The sequence below is a fragment of the Heteronotia binoei genome, chromosome 17 (genome assembly GCF_032191835.1).
Source record: "Heteronotia binoei isolate CCM8104 ecotype False Entrance Well chromosome 17, APGP_CSIRO_Hbin_v1, whole genome shotgun sequence".
Lineage (NCBI taxonomy): Eukaryota > Metazoa > Chordata > Lepidosauria > Squamata > Gekkonidae > Heteronotia > Heteronotia binoei.
In genome coordinates, this window is record NC_083239.1 from 24,924,307 (window position 1) to 24,950,161 (window position 25,855).

The 25,855-nt window shown below is 43.8% G+C and overlaps 1 protein-coding gene across 6 annotated transcripts in view; it reads right to left on the reverse strand.

The window, feature by feature from the left end:
- PHACTR4 (phosphatase and actin regulator 4) overlaps positions 1 to 25,855 on the reverse strand; it is a 132,914-nt gene that overhangs the window by 43,067 nt on the left and 63,992 nt on the right. Inside the window, exon 1 of one of the 6 annotated variants that reach the window (XM_060257985.1) lies at positions 8,401 to 8,759. The exons of 4 other annotated variants lie outside the window; for them this stretch is intronic. In XM_060257985.1, coding sequence (XP_060113968.1) covers positions 8,401 to 8,446 — 46 coding nt within the window. In that variant the 5' untranslated portion in view covers positions 8,447 to 8,759. Of the gene's footprint in view, positions 1 to 8,400; positions 8,760 to 25,855 lie in introns of those variants that run through there. One more of the 6 variants, XM_060257982.1, reaches the window with a different exon arrangement.

Here is a 25,855-nt window from a genome sequence, read left to right on the forward strand (position 1 = left end):
TGCTCTCTTCTTGCTTCCTCCACTGGTGCTACTCCTGCGTTGCCAAGCTTGTTTGGAGAGGGAGGGAGGTGGAAGGAAAGAGAGAGCACACACAAGAAAAAAGAGTCCCATGGAACTTTCAAGACCACCAAAGTTTTATTCCAGGTATAAGCTTTCCTGTGCATGCACACTTCCAAGGAGGAGGATCCTTCTGACAAACCCTGCTTTGCGGTTTTCTTTGAGTCTTGATCTCACACATGCACATGCACACACACACACACACACACACACACACATTTAAAAAGGGAGGAGAGCAGAAAAGAGATGCATCTGGGATAAGGGAAATTTAAGGGAAATTATTTTGACTTATTTTGAAAAGGGTTTTTTTTTTAAGGATTAGATTTCTATGTGCATAGCTGGAATTTTATTTTCTTTCAGTTCCCACATTATAACACTTGGATTGGATTCTATGATTTAATGGCTGAAAGTAGATGGCTAGTATTTTTAAAAAATTCCAGCTACAAAGCATTTGCACTATGTCTACTTGAATGAATATAGACTGGAGCTTCCATAGCCAATACATATTCATGACTGTAATGGCTGCAGATGCAGCCTAAAAGCTGAAGAAGGTGTCTTTACCGAAACCGGTCCTGAGCTTCTTGATTTGGCTGCAGCGTCCATTCCTTTGTTATTCTTCAATGATCCACTTCAGGATAATTTTGGAATAGTATTTGAACTTGCACTGATATTGTTTATGGACATTATTTTTTAATCTTATGGACAGTGCCTTTTTTCAACTACATTTATTTTCTTTATTACAATATACTAGAGGTTGGATACAGAAATTGTTGTCATAATTGTTCCTTATTGACATAGTATTATTGTGCTACACAGTTTTCCACTGTTTACCAACAATTTCAAACTGTGGTTCTTACTTGGTTTTGCTAAATAACAATAGTAGACATTGATAATGAGAGAAGAAACCTATGTCTCAATTCAGCTCAGGAGGATGAATTGAGCTTCATTATCAGTTGCAATTCAGCAGTCTCTCTTTCTAATCTCCCTCCAAAATTCCTTTGTAAGAGAACTGCTACTCTTAGGTCAACAACTGAATATTCTGGAAGGCTAAAATGCCCCCCCACACCCACTGGTTTTTTAATGTTGTGGTTTCTTATAGCTGTAGAAAGAGTAAAAGTCCAGTAGCACCTTGAAAACTAACAAAATTTGTGGCAGGGTATGAGCTTTCATGAGACAATGCTCACTTCTTCAGACTTACGGTATGTCAATTTATTCTTTGCATCCTCCTGGACCAAATTGAGACCTAGGTTTCCTATCTCATTACCAATTATACTCCATGTCTGCTACCCCAATGAATATCACACCTAATCCAATCAAGCCATTTGGCATCTAAAATGATCTTTATAAAGTTTATACCTCCAGAACCTCACACACAAAAACCGCTCTGCAGACCTGGGACATCAGTATTCTAACCTGCCTGGTTTGCAACAAATTCTGATGTGCTACCCAAATGCTAATCACTTGTTAAAGCTTTTAGTTATTCAAATGGGACTTCTTGCTATTAACTCTTTCTCCCCCTCCCCTATTTTTTCCCTACATCTAACCTGATGAAAAGCTCTGGAAACCTTGAAAGCTGGCACAAAGTGTGTTGTTTTGTTTTAATAAGACTTTTGCTTTTGGTTATTGGGCTAGTCACCCCTTAGGAGTACATTTACATTTGTTTCCACTGGTCCGTCTATACTGCTCGGCACTTAAGATGTACAACTCTCATTGGCAGAACAGTCAACATATTCTCGCCACCTAATATGATGGTCATAATGTCTACAGAGGAATAGATTTTTTTCAAACATTTCCATGTCTCCTTGGGGTATTGTCAGGGCTTCTTTTGAGCAGGAACGCACAGGAACACAGTTCTGGCTGGCTTGGCATCAGGGAGTGTGGCCTAATATGCAAATGAGTTCCTGCTGGACTTTTTCTACAAAAAAAAAAAGCCCTGGGTATTGTAGTTGGGAAAAGCAGAACCAATGAAGAACAGGTCTTATGATGCAATAGTATATTACATTTCTTCTGCATATTTATAGTTAGTGAGAAGATCTGCTGCTGTAAACATACTTCTGAGTAAGGCATTTCAGGTAACACTTACTTAGAAATGCCTCACCCACTGAGGTGTGTTCTCACTCACAATCCCCCAGGAACAGATCAAGATTTCAGCAAACATTCAAATGAGGCATATTCTATAATAATTGTGTACCATCAAGATCCAACCGAGTCATGGTGACCTCAGACTACACAGTTTTTCAAGGCAAGAGATGAGCAAAAATGATTCACCGTTGCTTTTCATCATAGAAACCAAGGTCCTCTTTGGTGGTCTTCCATCCAATTACTGACCACAGTCAACACTGTTTAGTTTCCAAGCTCTGACGAGATTGGGCTTGTTGGAGCTATTCAGGCTGCTGGAGACATATTCTGAACTGATGAAACACATAAAAAGTGCCCTTGATTCTGGGTAGTTCTTTAAAAAGGCAAGAGGTTCCCCCCTCCACCCCACCCCAATTAAGCAGTATAAGGAGGGAGAGAGGGTGATTTTTTTAAATGTAAGAAGACATTCCAGGGAACATGCCACTTTCATGTTCAACACAACAAAAAATGCAAGCTAGTGACCAATTTACTAAGAAGTATACAGAAATCAGTCCAAATGTCCAAAACATGTATATTCAAGTCCCAAAGTAGTGTGGTGACAAGCCAATCGATTAAGTACTTGTTTCTTTCCAGTCTTCATCAGACCTGGGACCAATATTGATTCAATTATATAGATTCTTTACACAATTTTCAAAAAAGAGGGACGCAGAGCGTCTCCAGCAGCAGTTTCACATCAGCTACAGCTCAGTATGTTGCTACTGAGCTGTAGCCAATGTGAAATTGCTGCTGGAGACACTCTGCATTCCTCTTTTTTGAAAATTGTGTAAAGAATCTATATAATTGAATGTTTTGGACTGATTTCTATATATTTACTTAGTAAATTGGTCACTAGCTTGCATTTTTTGTTGTGTAATCCATTATAGTGACCTATCTCAGATTGTATTCTATGTACTTTCATGTTCAAGTCATGAAGCTGGGAAACAATCAGAAGGGAAACACAAACCTCTGCTTCTAAAAAGACAAGGAATAAGGAACCACAGATTCATTCCAAAAGAGGGGTGCACAATGCTCAGTGGTATGGTGCATGCTCTATGTGAAGATTTTCAACATCTCCAATGCAAGAAATTCTGAACAACACATACAAATGCAGTACATGGCACATAAAAATGTTAACTCAAGTCCACAATAAAACCACCAAATGAGACATGGGTCTCTGAATCAGCTAGATTTTGGGGCCAATTTCCCCAGCTGATTGATGCTCTCCTTCCCAATGAAGAGTGTAAGTCAAGAGATGCTCTTTTGCAACTTTGTCTGCAACTTTTAAAATAAGTGGTGATGGACCCTATAGGGGTTTTAAGAGACAAACAAAAGTGCTTTGCCATTGGTTTGTCCAGCAGCCATCTGTTGGCTATCTCACAACTTAGGCTGTTCCATCTGGCATCAACCAGTGGAGTACCAAGTCAAGTTCAAGGTTTTGGTACTGGCCTTCAAGACCTTGAGTTGTCAGGGACCAATGTATCTACAGGACCATCTCCTTCATTATGTCCCTGGGAGAGTGCTATGCCCCATGGACAGCGGTCTGCTGGTGGTCCCAGCCCCGAAGACATCCAGCTGTCCTCAGACACAGTCTTTTCGGTTCTGGTCCCAACCTGGTGGAATTCGCTGCTGAATACCATAAGGGCCCTGCAGGACATTCTGAATTCCACAGTGCCTGTAAGGCAGAGACATTGCGCCAGGCTTTTAGTTGAGGACAGCGAAGGTTATCATCTAGATTGGCACCCTCTTCTCTCCATATTTTCTTGCCTTCTTCCCCCCACCCATGAAGTCCACAATTATAATGTAAGGGAGGTTGTTATTTTATTTTGGTGTGGCCCCAACCAAGTACCAACTAGGACCGACCCAGCTTAGCTTCTGAGATTCAATGAGCTCAGGCTAGCCTGGGCCATCTAGTTAAAATAAATAGTAAAATAAAAATAATGCGGAGCATGTTTGCTCCCACAACTGGTGGATTCCTTCTGAGGCCCAATACCCTGCTCATGAAATCAAGCTTAAATTTAGAACTTGCTGCTGGTACTATCCAGTGTGTGCCAACCCGGGACATCGCACCAGCACAGTAAGTAGGTGGCTGATGTCACTGAGCCAAGAACAACCAGCAATGCCAGGCGCATAAGTGGAAACCTGTTATGCAGCCCAAGAAGCCAGAAGACATGGAGGAAAAACAGATCAACTCACCTACACTTTGCCCCAAAAGCAGCCTCCCACTTGAGACAAGTAATGTTTCTTCTGAGTGAGCAACTACTCAAACTGACATACACATGAAAGGACTCAATGGCATAAGGCCCCCAATAAAAATTGTTACACCTATCTGCAGTTTAACCAATTGCCATTATGCACCACCCTTTATGATGGAAATAGTCTTCAGCTACTTCCATACACTGCCTTTACCTTTTTTTACTTCCATAGACTGGAGTTAAAATGAGACATAACCTCCTTCTCACACCTCCTGGAGCATTATAAACATCAGCACAAGCTGTGCACGATATTGCGATGGCTTGTCCGTCTAGGTCTACCATCCTCCAAATGGCCCCTGGAGTTCTCTCAAAATCTCCAGACAATCAGTTCCCATGGAGGAAGTGGCAGATTTTGGAGGGTGGACTCTATGGCATCACTTCCCTGCTGAGTTCCCCCTCCCTCTCCCAAATGCCATCCTACACAGGCCCCACCTCCAGATCTCCAAGAATTTCTCAGCCTGGAGTTGGCAGCCCTATCTGGGACCACAGTGCTTAACCTCACTCAAAATCCTCTCCTTTTTCTTCATGAATCAAGAAAATGCAACCAAAGTAGAGGAGAATAACAAATGTATCACCCCAAAAGTTGAAGAACAGTTATAACAAAAGCATATGTAATAAAACAATTGTCTTTTAATAAATACTAAGATACAAGTCAGAAAGCATTCAATCAAAAAAACTCTTATCAGAGTAAGGAAGGATTCAGATTGTTTAAAAAAATCACGTAAACTAAACACATTTCAAATAAACAGTCTCTTTTGGTGGTCCCCAGAACTTAAGAGAAGCTATGTTGGATCAGGCCAATGGCCCATTCTGACTAACATACTATGTCAAACAGTGGCCAAAAACCAGGTGCCATCAATAGGTCCACCAGTGGGGCCAGAACTCCAGAATCCTTCCCAGCGTAGGCCCCCAAGAACCAAGCAGTATTGCCTTATAAAGTTTATATACAGTTAAAATACTAAGACTAAACACAGTTACCAATACCACAATGGACTGTGCCCCATCAATAATTCTTTACAGGCCTTTGGTGAGGAGTGGGGTAGGCCTTTGCTTCACACAACCTTAAAAGTGGCATACCTTCTCTGACTGTTCCCTCACTCAGAAATTAAAACTCCTGTATGACCACACAATACCAGTCTTTGATGCAACTACTTAATTCAGAAATACAAAAGATTCACGAGGAACACAGCTTCCTCTTTAAGCAACGGTTTAAATCTACATGTACTGCTGCTCACTGCCTCCCAGCTTTGGGCAGGGAAACTCAACTAAGAAAATCAGACTCCTTGGTGTACATCAATTCTGCACCTTTCTACCTCTATCTGCACCATTTTACATATAGACACACATAGAAATTAACTATGAAGTCAAAGAGAGCATTGGCTTTAAGGTGCAATCATCTCGCACTTGAGAATGGTTATGTGTAGGTTTCTTTCAACAATGAAATGAGTACCTGGAAAAATACTAGAAGCCAGGCAGTTTTATTTGGGTACTAACATTACTTTAAGCCACAGTAAAAAGTGCCTTCAAAGAAAGTATAAGCTTTACTTGGCCACAAGTTTTGAAATGGAGGCACCAGAGTTGTTACTCTTCCCTTTAAAAACACTAAAAAAAATCTGGCACTGGATGAGAGGACAAGGCTAAGCTATCCAGACAGCCAACACTTTATAAAGTCAAGGAGAAGCTACTGTTACGATCTTTCTCCAATAATGCAATGGAAATTGAAGTGTCGTTTCCCTTTTATATCCCTTTTATATCACTGTTATGGCAGTTTATTTTTTAAAAAATGAAAAATTTCTAGTTTAATCCATAGCTCACAGCTGAAGTTCACACTCAGACTGCGGATCAATGCAAACAACACATCTTTTCAAATCAGAGAGCAGTCCCTTATCTGAAAAACCAAGGGACACTTAACTCAGTTCCTGACTTTCCCCATGTCTCCACAATTACATCAGACTGCCTTCATCATATGATGCTTGCTCAAATGTTAATGTTTATACTGCTCCCCATGCTCAAGTGTGGGAGAGTATTCACTCTGGGTGGAGAAAGGCCAAACACTATGCTGCCTGTGTAGCAAAAAAGGTACATCTCTTGGATGATCCTAATTTTTTTTTTTAAAAAAAAACTGACTTCAGGAAGATTGTTTTCTATGCTATATACTACATCAAACACATTCAACACATTGCACATGCTGTGTTAGGGGTTATGTCATCATAGGTGCATTTCAAAGCTTGAACCATGAAGCTGCCTTATACAGAATCAGACCACTGGCCTGTTAAGGTCAGTATTGTCTACTCTAACTGGCAGCGGCTCTCCAGGGTATCAGCAGAGGCCTTTCACACCCCCTACAACCTGATCCTTTTAAATTGAGATTCTGGGGACTGGATGTGGGAATTTCTGCATGCAAAGCAAGTGCTCTACCACTGAGCCACAGCTTGAATCCATGAGTACAATTTATTTGTTTTGTTTTTATTCATTCATACCCCGCCTTTCTCCCAAATAGGATCCCAAAGCAGCCTGTGCCATTTTCCTCTCCTCCATTTTATCCTCACAACAACCCTGTAAAGTAGGTTAGGCTAAGACAGAGTGACTGGACCAAGGTCACCCAGCAGGCTTCCAAGGCAAGGTGGGGATTCAAACTTTGGTCTTCTGGACACTTCCAGACACTAGCCTGACGCTCTTCCCCATTACACCACTGGCAAAGAACTGCTTTCTTTCTTCATTTGACAAGATGTTACTATTAGATCAAGAATGCTAAGAAATATTCAGCGTACCTTCCTCCAAACAACGGAACAAGCCTCTCAGAAACGGGATGATGCATGCAAGAAGCTTAAAGGCTTCTGCCCCACCCAATTTTAAACTCAAGATGGCTTACAACAGCAGCCATACAACACAGAGAAAGCAAAACAGCAGAACATAGTTAAAATAACTCCATCTGCCACATCTGCGAACAGCGCACCTCAAAGAGTCACTCATCTTGAGAAACATGTCTACAGGGTTTAGGTTAAAGAAAAATATAATAAATGGGGTTGGAATTACAGTGGAAACATTGGCAGCAGAGCACAATTATCCAATTAACTTCAAGCATCCTGACCCAGGCCTTCAGTGCAGGAACCACAAGTCAATAGGTGGGATTCTGGCTGCACTGCGGATGGAACCCCAGGCTGCCAGATGATGGTACAGTTATCATGAAACAACAGATTATCACACTAAGGGAACAACTGGGACTGGGTAGTGAAGGGGTCCATTCCTAGCTTTCGACACTGAAAACGAACCAAATTCCATGCTGCCACCGCCCCCAAACCCACCTTTTCCTCAGAACAGAAGCTTCATTTGGGGTAGAACAAAGTTTGAGTCCAGTGGCACTGGGCTCAAACTTTGTTCTGCTGTTTCAGACCAACACGGCTACCCAATTGGATCTATCGTCATTTGGAGTAATTCTCCTGCCCACTCCTGACAAATTATTGTACTTCCACTCCCAGCCCAGCAAGCTCACAGACTTTTTTTTTAAATGCAACACAAGTTAACACAGACGGAGCCAACAAAATATTACCGTTCCCTGTTAAATTTCACTCCACACCTGTTTCTTGCTTAGCAGGACACGACGACGGATTCCAGCCAAATACACACCATGTTACTATGCTTTCGGCTGAACTCTGTAAGCCAGCTTTTCCTATCATCTGACCATTTGGCAGAAAACAAGCAAGATCAAAAGGACTGGTTTCCTAACAAATGGAAAGCCACCTCAAGCAAGCACAACAATTTACAAGGCAATTTTTTCCTCTCCCTCAAGGATTAAGAAAATAATCCATTCTTGCTGCTTATGAGAATCAGAAACCCCTCCAAGTTTAGCATGCACGTTACACAATCTACACATTCTCTCTCTTACACAGACACACAAACACACACCCTTTGACTTCACCTGCTAGTTTTGCTCTCTACCCTCAACTGTGCAACTAGACCCTCCATTACTCACCCGAGGGAGCTGGATATACCGGTCTTGAGTAGCGCGTCTGCCCCATTATTAGATTCTTCAAGGCAGCTCAGAGAAAAAAGAAAGACAAGAGGGAGCGTATTCGGGAAGCAGACATTGGCCTTTCAAAAGATGACGAGTCGACTTCTGGAGGCAAAGGAAACTTCTGTTTGGAGTCCGGAGAAGCAGAGCGCTGAAGCCAGAGATCCTCAGGAACCGGCCATAGGTGTCAAGTCAAAGCGCAGCCGCTCCTGTTCTTCTTGTACTCCTGGCCGAGGCAACTTGGCGATTCTCATACATAAACTCCCATGCCAGCTCCCTTCAAGGAGGAATGCATGTCATTCCAGAGTGCGTACTCTGCTTAGGGCTGGATCTCAGGAAGAGGGAGGAGTCATTTGAGCATACGTGAAATAATCAACATCCCTCACTCTTGAAAAGTAGGGGTTTTAAAGGCTGCAGGAGGGAGAGAGGGAGGAAGGAAGGAAGGGGCCAGCAGGATTGCTTGGGAGACTTCAAAAGGAAAGTTTATAAGCAGGTCAGTTTTTTAAAAAAAAGAAACGGGGAGGGGGGCGGAAGAAACCCAATACTCTGGAGTTTCCCAACCCCTTTGGGCACACATTACGGATCACCTGAAATGCATTAGTTCTCCCTGGACACCTTTTAACTACCTTGTTTACTGCTAATCAAGATTACATTGTGGTTTGAAAAAAGAGTGGACTTTGGCACATACTTTATGCATAGATGACTTCTTGGATCAGATACTGGTTATGATTATAACCCCCTCCCCACATGCCAAGATGCAGAAGGGTACACTCGGTTAGCGTGTTACAAGTAAAGCAAACACAAAACGGAGAAACCTTTACAAGATGAACAGGTTTGCTGCAGTGTTCAAAAGGGTAATCGCATGCAGTTTTTCATACTGCTCTGTCCAGGACATACACTCCCTACACCTATCCCAACAGCTCTCTGGACATACATCACTGTCTTCCCAGCTTATATAGCTTTCAAGGTACAGTTCAGCATTTTTTTCTTTTTGTCAAGTTAAAAACTGATATCACTACTGTTTTGAAGATAAGGTAGGCTATGAAGAGGACAGCACCCACCATAGCATCCTCACACCTCTCTTCCCCATCAACAAAACAAGCTTTCTACACTGTTGAGAACACTGTAACCAGTATGTCCTGTTTCAGACCCATAATGAAACTCTTGTTTTTTGAAAACTTTGGTGTAGTGGTACAGTGATCAGACTAGAACTGGGAAAAACTCAGGTTCAAACCTCTACCTGCCATGAAATTTCCCAGGTGACTTGGGACCAAGTCATTCCCATTGCCTAACCTACCTCACAAGGATATTGTAAGGATAAAATGGAGGAAGGCAACATCCCCAAGCTCCCAAGAGGATGAGTGGGATTAAAATGCATTCAAAAATAAAATTCATGCTACCTTGCTTCAATTCTTGAGAGATTAAATACTATTTAAATAAAAAATACGGGCAGAGGTTTTTAGTCATATGCTATAATAAGAATGTACGACATGTACACCATGAATCAGAAATGTAAGCCAGCACAACAAATGTAACTGGTATGTTTTTATTGCAACCACTGCACATGCACTCGTGAAAGATCTGTAGTCTACTAGGTTTATAATTTGTAAACAATTAGATTAATCAAAGGAGCTGCTCACTTTTCTGTTCATTATGCATGCTACAGCATAACAGCACACACATCACACGGACACCACCCAGGTCTCTCTCACCTTTCCAGCTAGGGAAGTGGGTGGAGGTCTAAACTGGCGTCCAAGATCAGCAATAGAGAGGAGTGGAAAAAAACCCTAGAGCTGAAAGCACACAAGACTGAAGTGCTATTAATTAATAAATGTCATTTATTTATTTATTTATTGTATGGCAGATTTACACACTGGGAGCATATAATAATATAAAATACATAACCACGTTGATACAACCGGTATGCAGACCGATCCCTCTAAGTACTAATATCTAAATTTTCAATCCATTCAAGTACAGCTGGGGAGGGTTCAAAGAGCTCTGTCACATCTCTGTGGAAGCACAACACATTCCTGCGACAGATGGGCTGCACCACAATCACATTCAGGTCTGGGTATTTTGCCACATTTAAACAACAGGTCTGCACAACTGCCAATGCCTGTTTGTAGTCTATTAGCAGTCTTTCATATTTTACGTGGCAAGTCAAATCCTGAGGGCCTCTTGTTGGTGTTTATCAGGTTATGGATTATCAGGGGGAACTGACTACATCCATGTTCCATTCATTCCCCAGATCAAAATTTTGCAATTGCAGGAGTTGTGCAGGTCTTATTGCTGGGTGTCAGGATCTTAGTCTGGATCTTAGGCTTGCGACAGCCATGCCTTTGGGGATGGGCAATTCTGTTCTCAATTATCTTTATATATTCATGACGAAGGGTTGTCTTCAGAGAAATAGAGGAGCAATGCAGCACAACATGGGTAACCTATAGGTCAGAGTTTAATACATCCACGGATGGTTCTCATTGTTGTATTGAGTTGGGCATCAAGTTTGTAGATATCGGGGCTTATTGATCCAGAATGAAGCATCATATTCCACAGTCCTATACAGCAACTCCAAAGCCGAGCATCTAAATGTTGTAAGCAGATGGACCCCAAGTTGGACCACATAATTTTTGAAGAATGCTGTTTCACATGTGTATTTTCACAGCTACATTGGTAAGATTGTGTTTATAGCTTAAGGTCCTGTCTAGGGTAATGGCATGGTATTTAAGGTGTATGTTTGGGTGTAAGTCAGGTGCCATTAAGGTAGACCCAGGGACAGGTGAACTATAAGGGTAAGATAGGCTTGCACACCTCCAGTTTGATGTAGTGATTAATTGCACACACTCTTATCTGGGAGAACTGGGTTTGATTCCCCACTCCTCCACTTGCAGCTGCTGGAATGGCCTTGGGTCAGTCATAGCTCTTGTAGGAGTTGTTCTTGAAAGGACAGCTGCTGTAAGAGCTTTCTCAGCCCCACCTACCTCACAGGGTGTCTGTTGGGGGAGGGGGGGAAGGTAAAGGAGATTGTGACTGCTCTGAGACTCTGAGATTCAGAGGATAGGGCAGGATATAAATTCAATATCTTCTTCTTCAGATTTGGGTTTACAAGTTTGAGTAGGTTTCCATTCTCCCTTATGGGGTTCTTACTTTGTATGTTGCAGTGCCCTAAGCTAGAAAGCCCTGGCTAGCCTGATCTTGTCATACCTTGGAAGCTAAGCAGGGTCAGCCCTGGCTAGTATTTGGATGTTAGAACTCCAAGGAATACCTTGTGATGTGGAGGAAGGCAATGGCAAATCACCTCCAAACATATCTTTGCCTTGAAAACCCCCACAGGGTTGGCAGAAGTCAGCTGTGACTTGATGGCACTTTCCACCATCATTATGTTGCAGTAGCTCCTCTTGTGCCAGGATTTTTAACTGGCTTCAATCACCTTGGGAATGCTGCAAAATCAGGAGTGAGAATATAAAACATTTTAATAATTAAAGCCTTAAGACCAACTTTCTGTGAGTCAGGATATTACATGGAAAATAGGAATCTCCCAGTTACTTGACCAACTGAAGACACTAGCCATCGGAGAATGGTTTAATATCTGGCATCTGAACACAGAATAAAGTACAAATCATGCACTTCCCATAAAGAAGCCTAAAAGGCCAGAGTTTTAAGTTTTCATGAATCACTGCAGGGCAGCCCTAAGATCGTCAGGTGATATCTGGAATATGTGTCCTAAGGGGGAGAAATTCCACTTCTTTGGCTTCAAGGACTTATTTTGCTTTTGTTGAGTTTGGTTCTCTCCTACTCAAAGGTGAGATTCCCAAGCTCATAAATGGATAACAAAAACCTCAGTTATCCTGGATTCCTAACCTCGGAATCCAAATTATGGACAATTGAAGCCCTTAGACGTCTTAAGAAAACTCACTTCAAGTTAAAGCTGTTTGCTTTGAAACACAGAGAAAGCTTCTTAATACACAGTCACACAAATGGGTCAAAGTCCAAAGGTGGCAAAAATGTAGAGTGTGTGTGTGTTTTTAAGCAAGCTCATGGCAATGGTAGACTAAGTAGTTTGCAAAGAGACACATCTGCAATTACCAAAAACTAAAAGAACCACATGACTACTGTAAGTTTTATGTGCCACCTAACTGAACACAAATACAAAATAATATGGTGGTGGAAAGTGTTGTCAAATCACAGCTGATTTCTGGTGACCCTACAGAGTTTTCAAGGCAAGAGATGTTCAGAGCTGGTTTGCCATTGCCTGCCTCTGTGTAGCAACCCTGGACTTCCTTGGTGGTCTTCCAGCCAAGTACTAAACACAGCTGACCCTGATTAGGTTCTGAGATCTGACGAGACTGGGCTAGGCTGGGCTATCTAGCTCAGAACACAGAATAATATAAGCTTTAGCTATTAAAAATGTAACTATAACTTTGACAGCAACCACTGAATGTCCTGGACTTGTTTACTTCCATCCCTAGTGTGGGGTTGCATCCTGCACTGCCTTTGCCTGTGGCTGTTCAAGGTGGGAACCACATGCCAACCACAAGTACCACTGAGGAAAGGCCATGGCTACTTCCTTAGAACACAGGGCAGGTGCAACATTGGGAGCCAGTGATCAGAAGAGCCCCTGGCATCATATCGGAGAGCCACATGTGGCTCCCTAGCCACTAAGAGAGTACCTATGTATTATGGCTTCAGCAAGCGTTGGGAAAAGCAAATTTCTTTAGCCAAAATGGACAATGGATGAAGTCAATAATGGTTACCAACCAAGATACTGAGAAAGACTGGGAATGGGCCACCAGGTAGAGAATATTTAGGAGTGTTTATTGAGGGGAGATTAGGATGTTAGAACAGCCCAGGAGCAAGGTTCAAATTAAGACTCAAAAAAGGTAAGGGGTGTTTTGGGGTAGTAGTTGGACTTTGACCTGAAAGACCCAAATTCAAAACCAAACAGTGGATTTACTGAGTGGCTTGTCACAATTTCCCATCATGAAATCTAGTAAGTGAAGATAAAAATAAGAGCCTCCCTCAAAAAGTTGCAGGGATGAAAGAGATAAAGAATTGTTGCTACTTGTCTGATGCCTTGGGGAAAGGATGGGCTGAACCTTTAAATAATTGAGATAAATGACTTCAATGTAAAATGAAGTTCTCCTTTGAGTGCATTAGAACTGAAAACTGAGACATTTGGGTGCTCTGCCCTTGAACTGAAGCTACAACTAACAGAATGGGACTGCATGAACACATCACAGTGGCCACCAGAGTCTGCACTAACTTCAGATCTTCATGGAATGCTTGAAAGCCCAAAAAGATTGGGTTCTGAAGAGGCTACACATTTTAACACACTGAAAGCATCCTTGGTCACATGCTGCACTTCAAGCAATAAGAACAGAAACTATGGGCGTTTTCACACTGACCTTAATCAGAAGCGACGCCCCTCTTCACCGCGCAGGATCGGTGCGGATTTCGCACTAATTGCCGTGGAGCACCCGGAAGAGCCGGAAAGTCCCGCGGCTTTTGCGGCGCAAACGGAAACCGCCAAAAACCAGTTTCCATTTGCGCCGCAAAAGCCGCGGGACTTTCCGGCTCTTCCGGGTGCTCCGCGGCAATTAGTGCGAAATCTGCGCCGATCCTGCGCGGTGAAGAGGGGCATCGCTTCTGATTAAGGTCAGTGCGAAAACACCCAAAATTTGTTTCATTTATATAGCACCTTTATATATAGCACCTTTCTGCCCTCCCAGTGGCCACAAAGGTGACTAACACATTAAAACATATATAATAAAATAACATTTTAAAGCCATTTAAACCAGGGGTGTCAAACATGCAGCCTGGGGGCCAAATCAGGCCCCCGGAGGGCTCTTATCAGACCCCCAAGCCATATTATTTTGGCTCTTATCTGCTTCCCTCTCTCGTGCTTCCTTCTGCATCTCAGCTTGCTTTGCAAGGTTTGCTCAGTTGCACAGAAGCGACAGAGCAAAACTTCGATTTTCTCCATTGGCTGAGGCTCCTTCACCTCCTGGTCCCCTGGGGAGGGAGGGAAAGAGCCAGAGCTTTCTTTCCCCAGTTCCCTGGATCCTATGGGAGAAATACAAAGAAAGCACCTTTAAAACCAACAAGTGTTAATGTTTTAAACATGTTTTAAGTTTTTTTTAGAAAAAACAATCTTTAGTTGTGTTTGTCTGTGTCCTTTAAAAAGTTTATATCTCTACTACCTAATCTTAAATGGGTACATACATTGCCCGGGCTGACACGGCCTGTCCTGGCCTGACAAGGTCTCATTTATGTCAAATCCAGCCCTCATAACAAATGAGTTCAACACCCCTGATTTAAAGCATCCAAAACAGATGCATCATTAAAACAATTAAAACCAAAGCTAAAATACCTACAAAGACATAAAACAACAATTAAAACACTGGGGAGAAAGCAGGGACCACCAAAGGAACACCAAATAAAACAAAGATGTTTTCACCCGCTGGAAGAAGATGGCAACAGAAGGGGGCAGATGAGAGAGTTCCAGAGTTTTGGTGCCACAACCAAGAATGCCCTCTCCAAGGTTATCACCTCCTAAATCTCAGAAGGCAGCAATCCCAAAAGAGTCACACAAACTGGAGTGTGGAAAGCAAGCTGCAAACATACCTCCTGGGTCTGTTGCAACCAATGCAAAGCTCTTTATAATAAAGTTTCAAAACACTGACATAGTATGTGTCTCTCATACACAAATCCAATTGCTCACTGATATGAAGGGCACCAGGACCCAGTAATCTTCACATAGAACACAGTCCACAATCTTCACAAATGATTTACACTGGTCCCCATGCAGTAAATTACAGAAGTATATTTCAAATTCATTTATCATCCCAATGCAGCAACAGGCAAAACCGGTATGCAGGTCCTGTTTCGCTGGCTGCTTTTTCCCAGCTCTCATACAAATCCAAAACCATTCAAAGCCATGTGTTCTCTATATATTATATAGTGGGTTACCAAATGCAGCACTTTTTGTTTGGGCTGCTAGCAAAATCAGGGCAAAGACAATATCCAGTAGACAGTAAAATTATGTTGTTAACTGGACAATTAGAGCCTCATTATGGAATCACAGGGATGTTGTATGTCACTAAGATTGTAAATAATCTAAATTTGAATGTGTTAATTTTAGAGTCCTTGACTGCTTTTAACTTGTAAGCTGCTATAATTGTAATGGCCAATGGCTTTATGCAATAAATTTTACTGAAACTGGGTTGGTTACCAAATGCCCACTGCAATGCAGACTGTGCTCTGCCTCTTCTCCATAAGAAGTGCCATTTGCAGGCACAAAGAAAATCTGGGAAGGGGAGTCTTCCTTTCTACTGAGCACCTCTCTCCATCATGTGCCATTATAGAACAGGATGATGGGACGGGTGGACAAGACCAGGGAAGAGCCAAGGCTAAAGTCACACTACGCCTGCATCTCCTTGCCAGCCCTGAAAGACAGGCTATCCAAAGAGACATAGGGCTGGCTCTGAAACAAGGAAGGGCAGTCTCACACTGCCTCATCCCCAACCACATGGTTAGATGACAGGGCATCACACCCCATGGGCAAGTTTTACACAACACCATTCCTCTCATACTACAGAACTCCACAAAGGCTGCACACTGCGCATACAGCCAACGCCCACACTGTGAGCAAAGTTACTGGGAAAGTTGCAAGATTACTTTATTAATTTTGAGTAGATGCTCACCTATGGGTATACAATTCTGTACTGTGGTAGAGGCCTAAGTATTTCAGACCACATTACGTCACTCATTCAATTAAGTGTCAGAGTTACAATAGATGATCAGCAATTATCCTCAATCACACATAACTGAATGATGCTACTTACAGTGTTGACCTTGCCAAACAGGGAAGTTGGGTTTCATGCGCATATCAACTTTCCTAAAAGGAAAGCGGTTGGAGGAAATTTGCAGTGGGAAAACACTTCATTGCCAAGAGCCAAGTCTAGCCATGGCACATATTCACGAACATAAAAAACACGTGCTTTAGGATTCAAAGTTCCTACAAATTTTATTTTTAAAAAACCACACCACCACAAACATGGCATTAAAAAATTTAAAGTACACTGGAAGCTGAATCTGGCTCAGCCCACTTCTGCTTACATAGTACAGGAGTTCAGAAGTATGATCTGTTATCAAAAGCTATTCCAGTACTACATTCTGGTATGCATGGAGGCTAGTCTTGAGCAGGGAACCAATGAAATGCCATCTAAACATCCAAAAGAAAAGAATGCAGACAACTTCAGCTTCAGTGTTTTTGAAGTTTTAACAGGTTTTCCCTGGGTGCCTTGATTCAAAGTGCAGGGGCAAAAGAGATAAGGTCCCACTGCAGCTCTAACCCCCTTCCCCAGCAAGTGGTCTTTTATTAGTTTATACTTATAGCCAGGGGTTGCTTTGTAGAAAAATAGGTGGTGGAGCTCATCCAAGGATTGTTATGCAGCTGCACCTACTATTCAAAGGACAAGGTGGGGAGGATGAGGGGGAACCCTCAGAAAGGTTCAGGAGCTCCTGCTGAATCCGAGGCCTGCTTAGAAAATCCCTTCATGCTGTATGTGGAGATGGGAAGGTTCCTATGAGAAATGATCATGCTTCTCTGTCTATTGGTTTACCCAGGGCCTTTTTTGTAGAAAAAGCCCATCAGGAACTAATTTGCACATTAGGCCACACCCCCTGACATCACCATTGTTTCACACAGGGCATTTTGTGTAGAAAAAGCCCAGCAGGAACCTATTTGCATATTAGGCCACACCCCTTGATGCCAAGCCAGCCGGAAGCGTTCCTGCTAAAAAAAAAGGCCCTGGGTATACCTAATAACCTAGTGGTAAGCATTCCCTTAGGGCATTCTAGCCCTTTGCTTGAAGATCAAACACCAAACAACTTCATATACACACAGCCTATTTCCACAACTATCCGGCCAAGTTGCTCTTCTCCCAACCTCACACTTTCAATTACCCTTTCGACACTGGCCCTAACAGGTTGCTCACACTCCTTATCCAGTGTTGCTATCAGCAATGTTCTGCCTGGGTGAAGCCTAGAGACAAGATCATCTAGCAATCCCTATCTAGCAATGCAAGAGGCTTGCCAAACAAATCTAAGCATAAGCAAGCAAGAACTTCTGCCAGAGTAGCCACACAAAGCCTCTCAGCATTAGCTGCCCTTCATGTTTGCAGCATAATAGCTGCTCTGTGGCTATTTAACCACTTGAAGGTCCACAGGGACCACTAGGGTTGCCAGGTCTGACTCAGGAAATATCTGGGGACTTTGGGGCTGAAGCCAGGAGCAAGGTTGTGAACAAGTATAACTGAACTACAAAGGGAGTTCTGGCCATCACATTTAAAGGGACCATGCTCCTTTTAAATGCCTTCCCTCCATTGGAAATAATGGAGGATAGGGACACCTTCTTTGGGAGCTCATAAAATTGGACCCCCTGGTCCAATCTTCTTGAAATTGGGGGGGCACCGATTTAGTGCCTCAACCTCAAAAAACAGGGGGGCCCCAGAGCCTCAGATACCCACAGATTGATTCTCCATTATATGCTATGGGGACTGATCTCCATAAGCTATAATTAGGGTTGCCAAGTCCAATTCAAGAAATATCTAGGGGTGGAACCCGGAGACATTGGGGTGGAGCCAGGAGCAAGGTTGTGCAAGCATAACTGAACTCCATAGGGAGTTCTGGCCATCAGATTTAAAGGGACTGCACACCTTTTAAATGCTTTCCCTCCATTGGAAATAATGAAAGATAGGGACACCTTCTTTTGGGGCTCATAATATTGGACCCCATGATCCAATCTTTTAGAAACTTGGGGGGGGGGCGGGCTGAGGAGAGGCACCAGATGCTATGCTGAAAATTTGATGCCTATACTCTTCTGAAGCATTTCCTCCTCCACTGGGGTGGAGGAAAGCCAGAATTGTCTCATCACTTTGAGGAAAAAACTTTTTTCAAAGAAGTACATTGGCATTCGGAAACCCATCACCCATGGGTCCCATACTAAGGATCACTGCGCTGTACAGGTTCTTAATATGACTCGACCATTGATGCATCTGCTACACTATATGGAGTCAACATTCTTCCTTCTGCTGTTGCAACGTGCAATCTCCCGTGACTCAGACATTCATGGCCCATGAATCAATCACAGTCAAGTTAATGCGGGAGGATCACTTTTTGGCCTCCTCAAATAAAGCTGAGCTGTCAGTGCTACCTGAGCAACAATGGGCTCATTGCTTTACAACCATCTCAGCAGCAGGGCCACTGGAGATCAAATAAAAGGCAGTCCAAATTTGGAGAAAAAGAGAGAGAAAAAACATCACTGTTGTCAGAGAATGTATCTGCTGGATTTATAAACATTCCCGGAGGGTGCTTGAGGAGGGGAGAGGTAGAAGCAACAGCATTCTGAACATTCTTCAGGAGTTCTGTTCCTTCCACTTGGTCCTCCCCACCTCCCCGGTGCCCACTTGGCACAGTTTTTAAACATACTTGCAGGATTTTCTGCTATAGAACCAGGAGCGCTTTTCCACATTTGTTATACAAGACCTGAAAGCATGAAGCTGTGGATTTTGGACTACATCGTGGTCAGAGACCTGGAGCTCCCAAATCTTTTGTGGTTGTTGTTTTAAAAAGCAGCCATGCAAGGTCACAATTTAGAATAGGACTGACAGGGAAGGTATGACAGCCCTCCACCGTCCAAGCTGTTTTCTGCAACCAGAATTGGTTCTGTGCAGTTATCTGCCTTGTTGGGGGTTAGCGGTTTCAGCAGTCCATCAGAATAGCTGTATGCTTGCTTCAACAACTGCAGCTCAGTTTGGGACTGGGGGGGGGGGACTGCCACAGAAGGGGGATAGTTAAACTCCCCCTCCCCATGCTGCAGTCCCAGTCATACCTTTGCCCCCAAATGACTTTTCCCCTCCAAAAATAAAATAAAGAAAAGAAAAGAAATAAACAAATAAAGAAAGGCAAAGGCAGTCCCCTGTGCAAGCACAGAGTCATTACTGATCCATGGGTGACGACACATTACATTTTCTTGGCAGACTTTTTTGTTATGGGGTGGTTTGCCATTGCCTTCCCCAGTCGCCTACACTTTACCCTGAACAAACTGGATACTCATTTTAACGACTTTGGAAGGATGGAAGGCTGAGTCAATCTTGAGTCAGCTACCTGAAAGCTTCCACTGGGATCAAACTCAGATCATGAGCAGAGCTTGGACTGCAGTACTGCAGCTTACCACTCTGCGCCATGGGGCTCCTTCCCCCACAGAAAACTACCTCCAATTATCTATCCTGTTCCCACTTTAAAGGAAAACTTTTAATGCACCACCTTCCTGATGCTCATCAAGTGTTTTCAGACAGTGCGCAGAGCCAGATAGGCCTACTGCCCAGCACAACATCTGATTGGGTACTGGAAATCTGATCGGCTGTGCAAATTAAAATAATGTCGCTTTGGCAGCAGCTGCCACCAGTTTAATTCTATTCTCTCACACTACTTTTTCAAAGTGGATTTTTTTTAAAAAATTACCCTTTTCCCCCTTTGCATTTGAATGTCCTCTGGGGCAGAGGTAGCTCTGCCTCCCACAGTAGCCATTTTGTGGACGCACCCACCATCCAGTGTCAGAATTTGAAATGTGATCACAGGCTCAAAAATGTTGGGCCCGTTTTAATGGATTGCCTGTATGATTATCAGACTGATTACATTTAAACATACATATTGCAAGAGCTCAGTGAGAAGCCTGAAGGCTCAAGTCACAAACAGGCTCAAGAGCCATCAGTACTATGTTGCAGAAGAACCAGGTTTAAGAGATAGTGGATGTAACCAACTGATATAGACTAATAACTCCTGTATGTCACACAATAAGAAACCGACAGTTCTAAAACGGCATAGCCCATGAACCAGAAGATCTAAATATCTACATTTAGCTTCCTTAGCCCAATAAACAAGCATAGCTGAATCACGCAAGCAGCCATTCAGTGATTAAATGAACACACAGTTCACTTTTTATTTCTGCACATGCAGAAGACTGATAGGTATGCACAAAGTAGACATGATGAAACCTTGGTGATTTCAAGAGCTACACTCCTGCACACCATCTTACATAGCTCCTTCCACCAACTCATCCCACATACATCACAGCTAATTTTTTAGAACATCCAGTAATACCAGCTGCACAGCAAAATTTGACATGGACTGAATAGGCAGTTACCCATGACATTACCAACTTAAGATCAATATAGCACCTGATACTGTTTTATGTTTTTATATATTCTTGTCAGATGCTGAAGCTCAAACACTTCGGCCACCAAATGAGAAGGGAGCACTCCCTGGAGAAGATCCTGATGCTAGGAAAGACAGAAGGCAAAAGAAGAAGGGGACGGCAAAAGATGCGATGGCTGGACAGTGTTACTGATGTAACACTGATCTCTTGCACCAATCATGTTTTTTTTTGGGGGGGGGGGGTTGCCTTCATAAGAATAATGACACCACCCTTTCCTATTTTTCACTTTTTGCTTTTGAGTTGGAAGTAAAATGCTATTCCATTCACAAGAGGTTTCTACTTCAAGTAGTCCCATATATCAAGTAGATTTATGGGTTTTGGATTTCAACTTCTCAACAAATTCATATCTTAAGAGGAAATACAGCCATGAAGCAGGAAATAATCAAAAGAAGCCTCTGTGACTGCTGGAAATCCTGATGTGCTTTCCTTGGCCACAGAATCCTAAAGCAGAGGGTACAAAGTTATGATGCCGGAAGTTAAATGTTAACGAGCCGGAGTGGTGTAATAGTTAGAGTGCTAGTCTAAGATCCGGGAAGCTATTTTGAATTCCCCCTCTGCCATGGAAGTTCACTGGGTAATCTTGGGCTAGTCACACACTCTCAACCTAACCTGTCTCACAAGTTTGTGGTAAGGATAAAAGGGAGCAAGGAAGACTGATGTGGGCAACTGTGGGTCCCACTGGGGAGAAAAGCAAGGTAAAAGTGTCCAAATAAATAACCCATCTGGAAGACGGGATGCATAAACAGTTACTGCCTGCTGCACCAAGAATTCCAGAGAAGGATTAAGGCAGTGAGATTAAGAATTTGATGTAGACATCTTCAGATCTAAGAACCATTTGGCCCATAGTCCCCAAAGCAAACACAGATATACAGAGAACGTCTCATTAATTAGGGTTGCCAGCCTCCAAGTGGGGCCTGGAGATCTCCCACTTCCACAACTGATCTCCAGCTGGCAGAGATCAGCTCCCTTGGAGAAAATGGCTGCTTTGAAGGGTGGACTCTATGGCACTGTAGCATGCTGAGGTCCCTCTCCTCACCAAACCGCACCCTTTCCTGGATCCACCCCCAAAGTCTCCAGGTATTTTCCAACACAGAAACCATGCTTTCCAAATCAAAAACCAAGCCCATAAACTCGCATTTCCTCCCCCTTTTCCTTTTTGGAATAATTTTCCCATTCCTTTCCCACTCTTAACCAGGGTTCTGCATTTCGATTGCAACAGCACAAAGCAAGATTCCTTCATGAGCAGTGACTTGAAATCATGGCTTAAAGTGGTTTGCATGCTCTAACTGCAACTTGCATTGCCACACACTTAATGCAACACCCAGCAGCACAGAATAGTGTTTACTGTGTCGGACTAGGATCTGGAAGGACCCAGGTTCAAATCCCAGTCAGAGAATGATGTAAGCCACTTTAGTTCCCCTTTGGGGAAGAAGGCTGGGTACGAATGAAGTAAAAAAATATAATCTGCATCAAGAAGAGAAGGAACTCCCCCCCACCCCCCCACCCCCAGAGACTGGAACAAGGAAGGCACACACATTTAGGAGGCTGGATGTCCCTGCAAATCACCGTTTGCCAGGAGCCAGAAATATCCCTGTGCTTGGTGTGCCCAGCCCCAACTATATGAATCCTATACCACACTTTACCCCATTTATTCACATTGCCCCCAAGAGATTCCAGAGTTATGGGAATCCTAATGGCCTTTGCTCTTTTGGCTTAGCTGTGGCAAGCCTGAATAAAAAGCTTTTTGATTTAGCTTTTGAAAAAACACCAGTGTTTCCCAAGCACCTGCTTTATTTTAGTTTCTGACAAGATGCCGCTTATTAAAATGCAAAGCAAGTTCGGTAATACACAAGCTTCCCGAAAATCATTTCAGGGAGGCTTTGGCCACTACCAATCAGCTGTTGAAAAGAAGTTTCAAAAGAGACCAGCTAAAACCCATTCACTGCAAAAGGGAAAACTAACACACAATTCTCTCCATGGCATTCCAAACATTCAAAAAGATTTTAACTTCCAGGATAGTTTGCTGCTTCTTTTTTTATCTTCCCTCCCCCAACACACACATTGCAGTTTTGGCAGGCTTCCTAGTAGTGTGAATCTAAACTTAATTATAGGTTTGACACTGCTTGCATATTGCGCCAATACACCTTTTGAAACAATTTATGAATAAATATTTGCTCAAAGGGGAAAAAAAACCTGTTCAAAAGAAACTCTTCCAGTTTAGCAGCCTTCCAATTCAGGTTACTACAAGTCCAACACTAAATCTGCCCAAGAATTATGAGCAGAACTACATCAAGTGCCATCTCAGGGCCAATCTTGTTACAGGATCTATGTTGTGAGCCACTTCCCCAGGCCCGTTCTTTAAGCTTCACAAAAACATGTAAAACACCACTTCCCACATGGGAAGCTGAGTTTGCATACTGCCTTTTACTGTCAAATTAGTGACCATTAGTTTATCCCATGCACATGATAGGCATATTTGCAGATCTTAAAGTGACTATTCTAAAAGTGAATTTCAAAAACAGGACACAGCAGGTGACTGCTGAGATACCACTATAACCACTGGCCACCTTTTCCTGGGTTTGGCCCAGTCAATGGGGCATTGTTAGCGGTATTCCCATTAATTTTCTGGGGAGTTTCTCCCAAAATCCCCCATGGCCCCACCTCCATAGGTAATAATAATGGAAGCCCCTCCCTGTAATGTCACTGGCTCCTCCCTATAATGTCATTGGATCCCAGTTCTTTTAAGGACCTATCATAGCAATGCCTCTGGCAGAGCCCCAGCCCCCCCTGGGAAATTGGAAAGTCTATCCCCTGCCATGCTGACTCACTGGAAGGTAATGTATGGCCACAAGTTGCACTCCTAGTAATGCCTCCCTACCACATTAGTGCCTTATGACAGCAATGAGTTTTCAGCAGGCTTTGTAGCTCAGCTTCTCAAGCTCTGGCTCGAGGACTCACACAGGTGATGAGAAACCACAGCAGAAGACTGCAATTGGAGCAATCCAAATACTGAAATCCCTGCAAGACAAGCAGTGACTGGAGGTCCCCTCACTTTCCCTTTCCATGATAATGGTCAGGAAATTTGCAAGCAGAAGATTAAAGAAAGACAGGTTGCTTACCTGTAAATGTAGATCTTCGAGTGGTCATCTGTGCATTCACACTCATGGGATAGAGCGCCTGCGCCGATCCCCGAATCGGTATCTGAAAAGCCCGGGATTTTTCCGCGCTCAGCACCAATGGGCATGCGCGGGCGTCCCAGTATGCATGCTCACTGGCGCCAGCGCGGGGATCCCGCCAGTTCCTTCCTGACCGCTGGAAGCCCCTACTGGAGGGAGACCATCAGCAGTGGGGAAGGAGAGCGGGTAGTGTGAATGCACAGATGACCACTCGAAGATCTACAGTTACAGGTAAGCAACCTGTCTATCTTCTTCGTGGTCTCTGTGCTTCACACTCATGGGAGATTAGCAAGCAAGACATACCTGGAGGCGGGAAGACGGTCAACCGGAAGAAACAGCTTGCAACACCGCAGTTCCCAACCGAGTCCTCTGCACGTCCAGCACGTAGTGCTTCATGAAGGCATGCGGAGAAGACCAGGTGGCAGCCTTGCAGACATCAGAAAGGGACACGCCTCTCAGGAACGCCACCGATGTGGCCATCGCTCTTGTGGAGTGTCCACGAACAGGTCCAGGTAACGGCTTCTTTGCCAACAAATAACAGAGTTTAATCGTCTCAGTGAGCCATTTTGAGAGCCTCTGAGACAAATCCTGGAACCTAGCTTGGGAGCAGTATACGATACAAAAAGCTGCTTGTCCTTGCGAAAATTCTTTGAACGGTTCAAATAAAACAGCAAAGCACGCTTAACGTCCAAAGCATGCAACCTACGTTCCTCATCCGAGGAAGGGCTAGGGTAAAAAGTGGGCAACCAAACTTCTAAATTGAGGTGGAACTGAGAGACCACCTTCGGAAGAAAACTAATGTCCGGAGCCAGGGAAACCCCAGCCTCTCGAAAAACAAGATAAGGATAATCACAACGCATCGCCGTGAGCTCCCCAACACGATGCGCTGATGTGATGGCAACCAAAAATGCAGTCTTCCATGACAGGAGCTGCAAAGAGCACGTGGCCATCGGCTCAAAAGGGCGACGAGTTAGTTTGCCCAGCACTAACATCAAGTCCCACAACTGTGGGGGCGATCTTGATGATGGATGCAGCCTAAACAACCCCTTCAAAAACTTCTTGGACTGAGGGTGTGCGAAAACAGTGTACCCCTCCACCTGATCATGGAAGGCAGATATTGCTGCCAAATACACCTTGATGGAGAAAACCAGGCCCGCATCCACTAGGCATAACAAAAAAATCAAAAACTGCCGACAACCCCACCCGGCTAGGTGAGACTGAAGGGTCAACTAAGAACTTAGTGAATCTCCGCCACTTCCTGCCATAGGAAGCGCAGGTGGACATTTTTCTGCTGTTCATAAGGACGTGCTGGACCCTGTCAGAGAACCCTACTGGTCGATGAACCACGCTGTCAGCTTCAGATGGAGCACGTTGTGATGGAATACATGCCCGCCCTGAGCTGACAGAAGGTCCGGTTCTGCCGGGAACTGGTAGAAGACCCCCCTCGAAAGTTGGAGCAGGATCAAGAACCAGTTCTGGCGAGGCCACCAGGGAGTCACCAGGATGCAGCATGGTCTCTCCCTTGCTATTTTGTTGACCACCTTCGTCAACAACGGCAGAGGCGGGAACATGTAGAGGAACCGGCCCTCCCAAGGAAGCAGGAGCCCATCTCCCAGAGAGGCTGGATCCGCTCCCCCTCTGGAACAGAACATAGGGCATTTCTTGTTCTCGGCCATGGCAAAGACATCCAGCTGCAGGTACCCCCAAAGCTGGAATACAGGCTTTAGAAAACGCCACTGCAGTTCCCACTCGTGCGGGGAAGCTCCACCCCTGCTGAGGTAGTCTGCCTGAATGTTGAGGACCCCCAGAAGGTGTGCTGCCTTCACGAAGATGTCGTATTGGAGACACTCCAACCAGAGATCCATCGCCAGTGTGCAGAGCCGACGAGACACTGTCCCACACTGCCTGTTGATGTAGCACAGGGCAGTGGTATTGTCCATAAGTAGCGCTACAGCCTTCC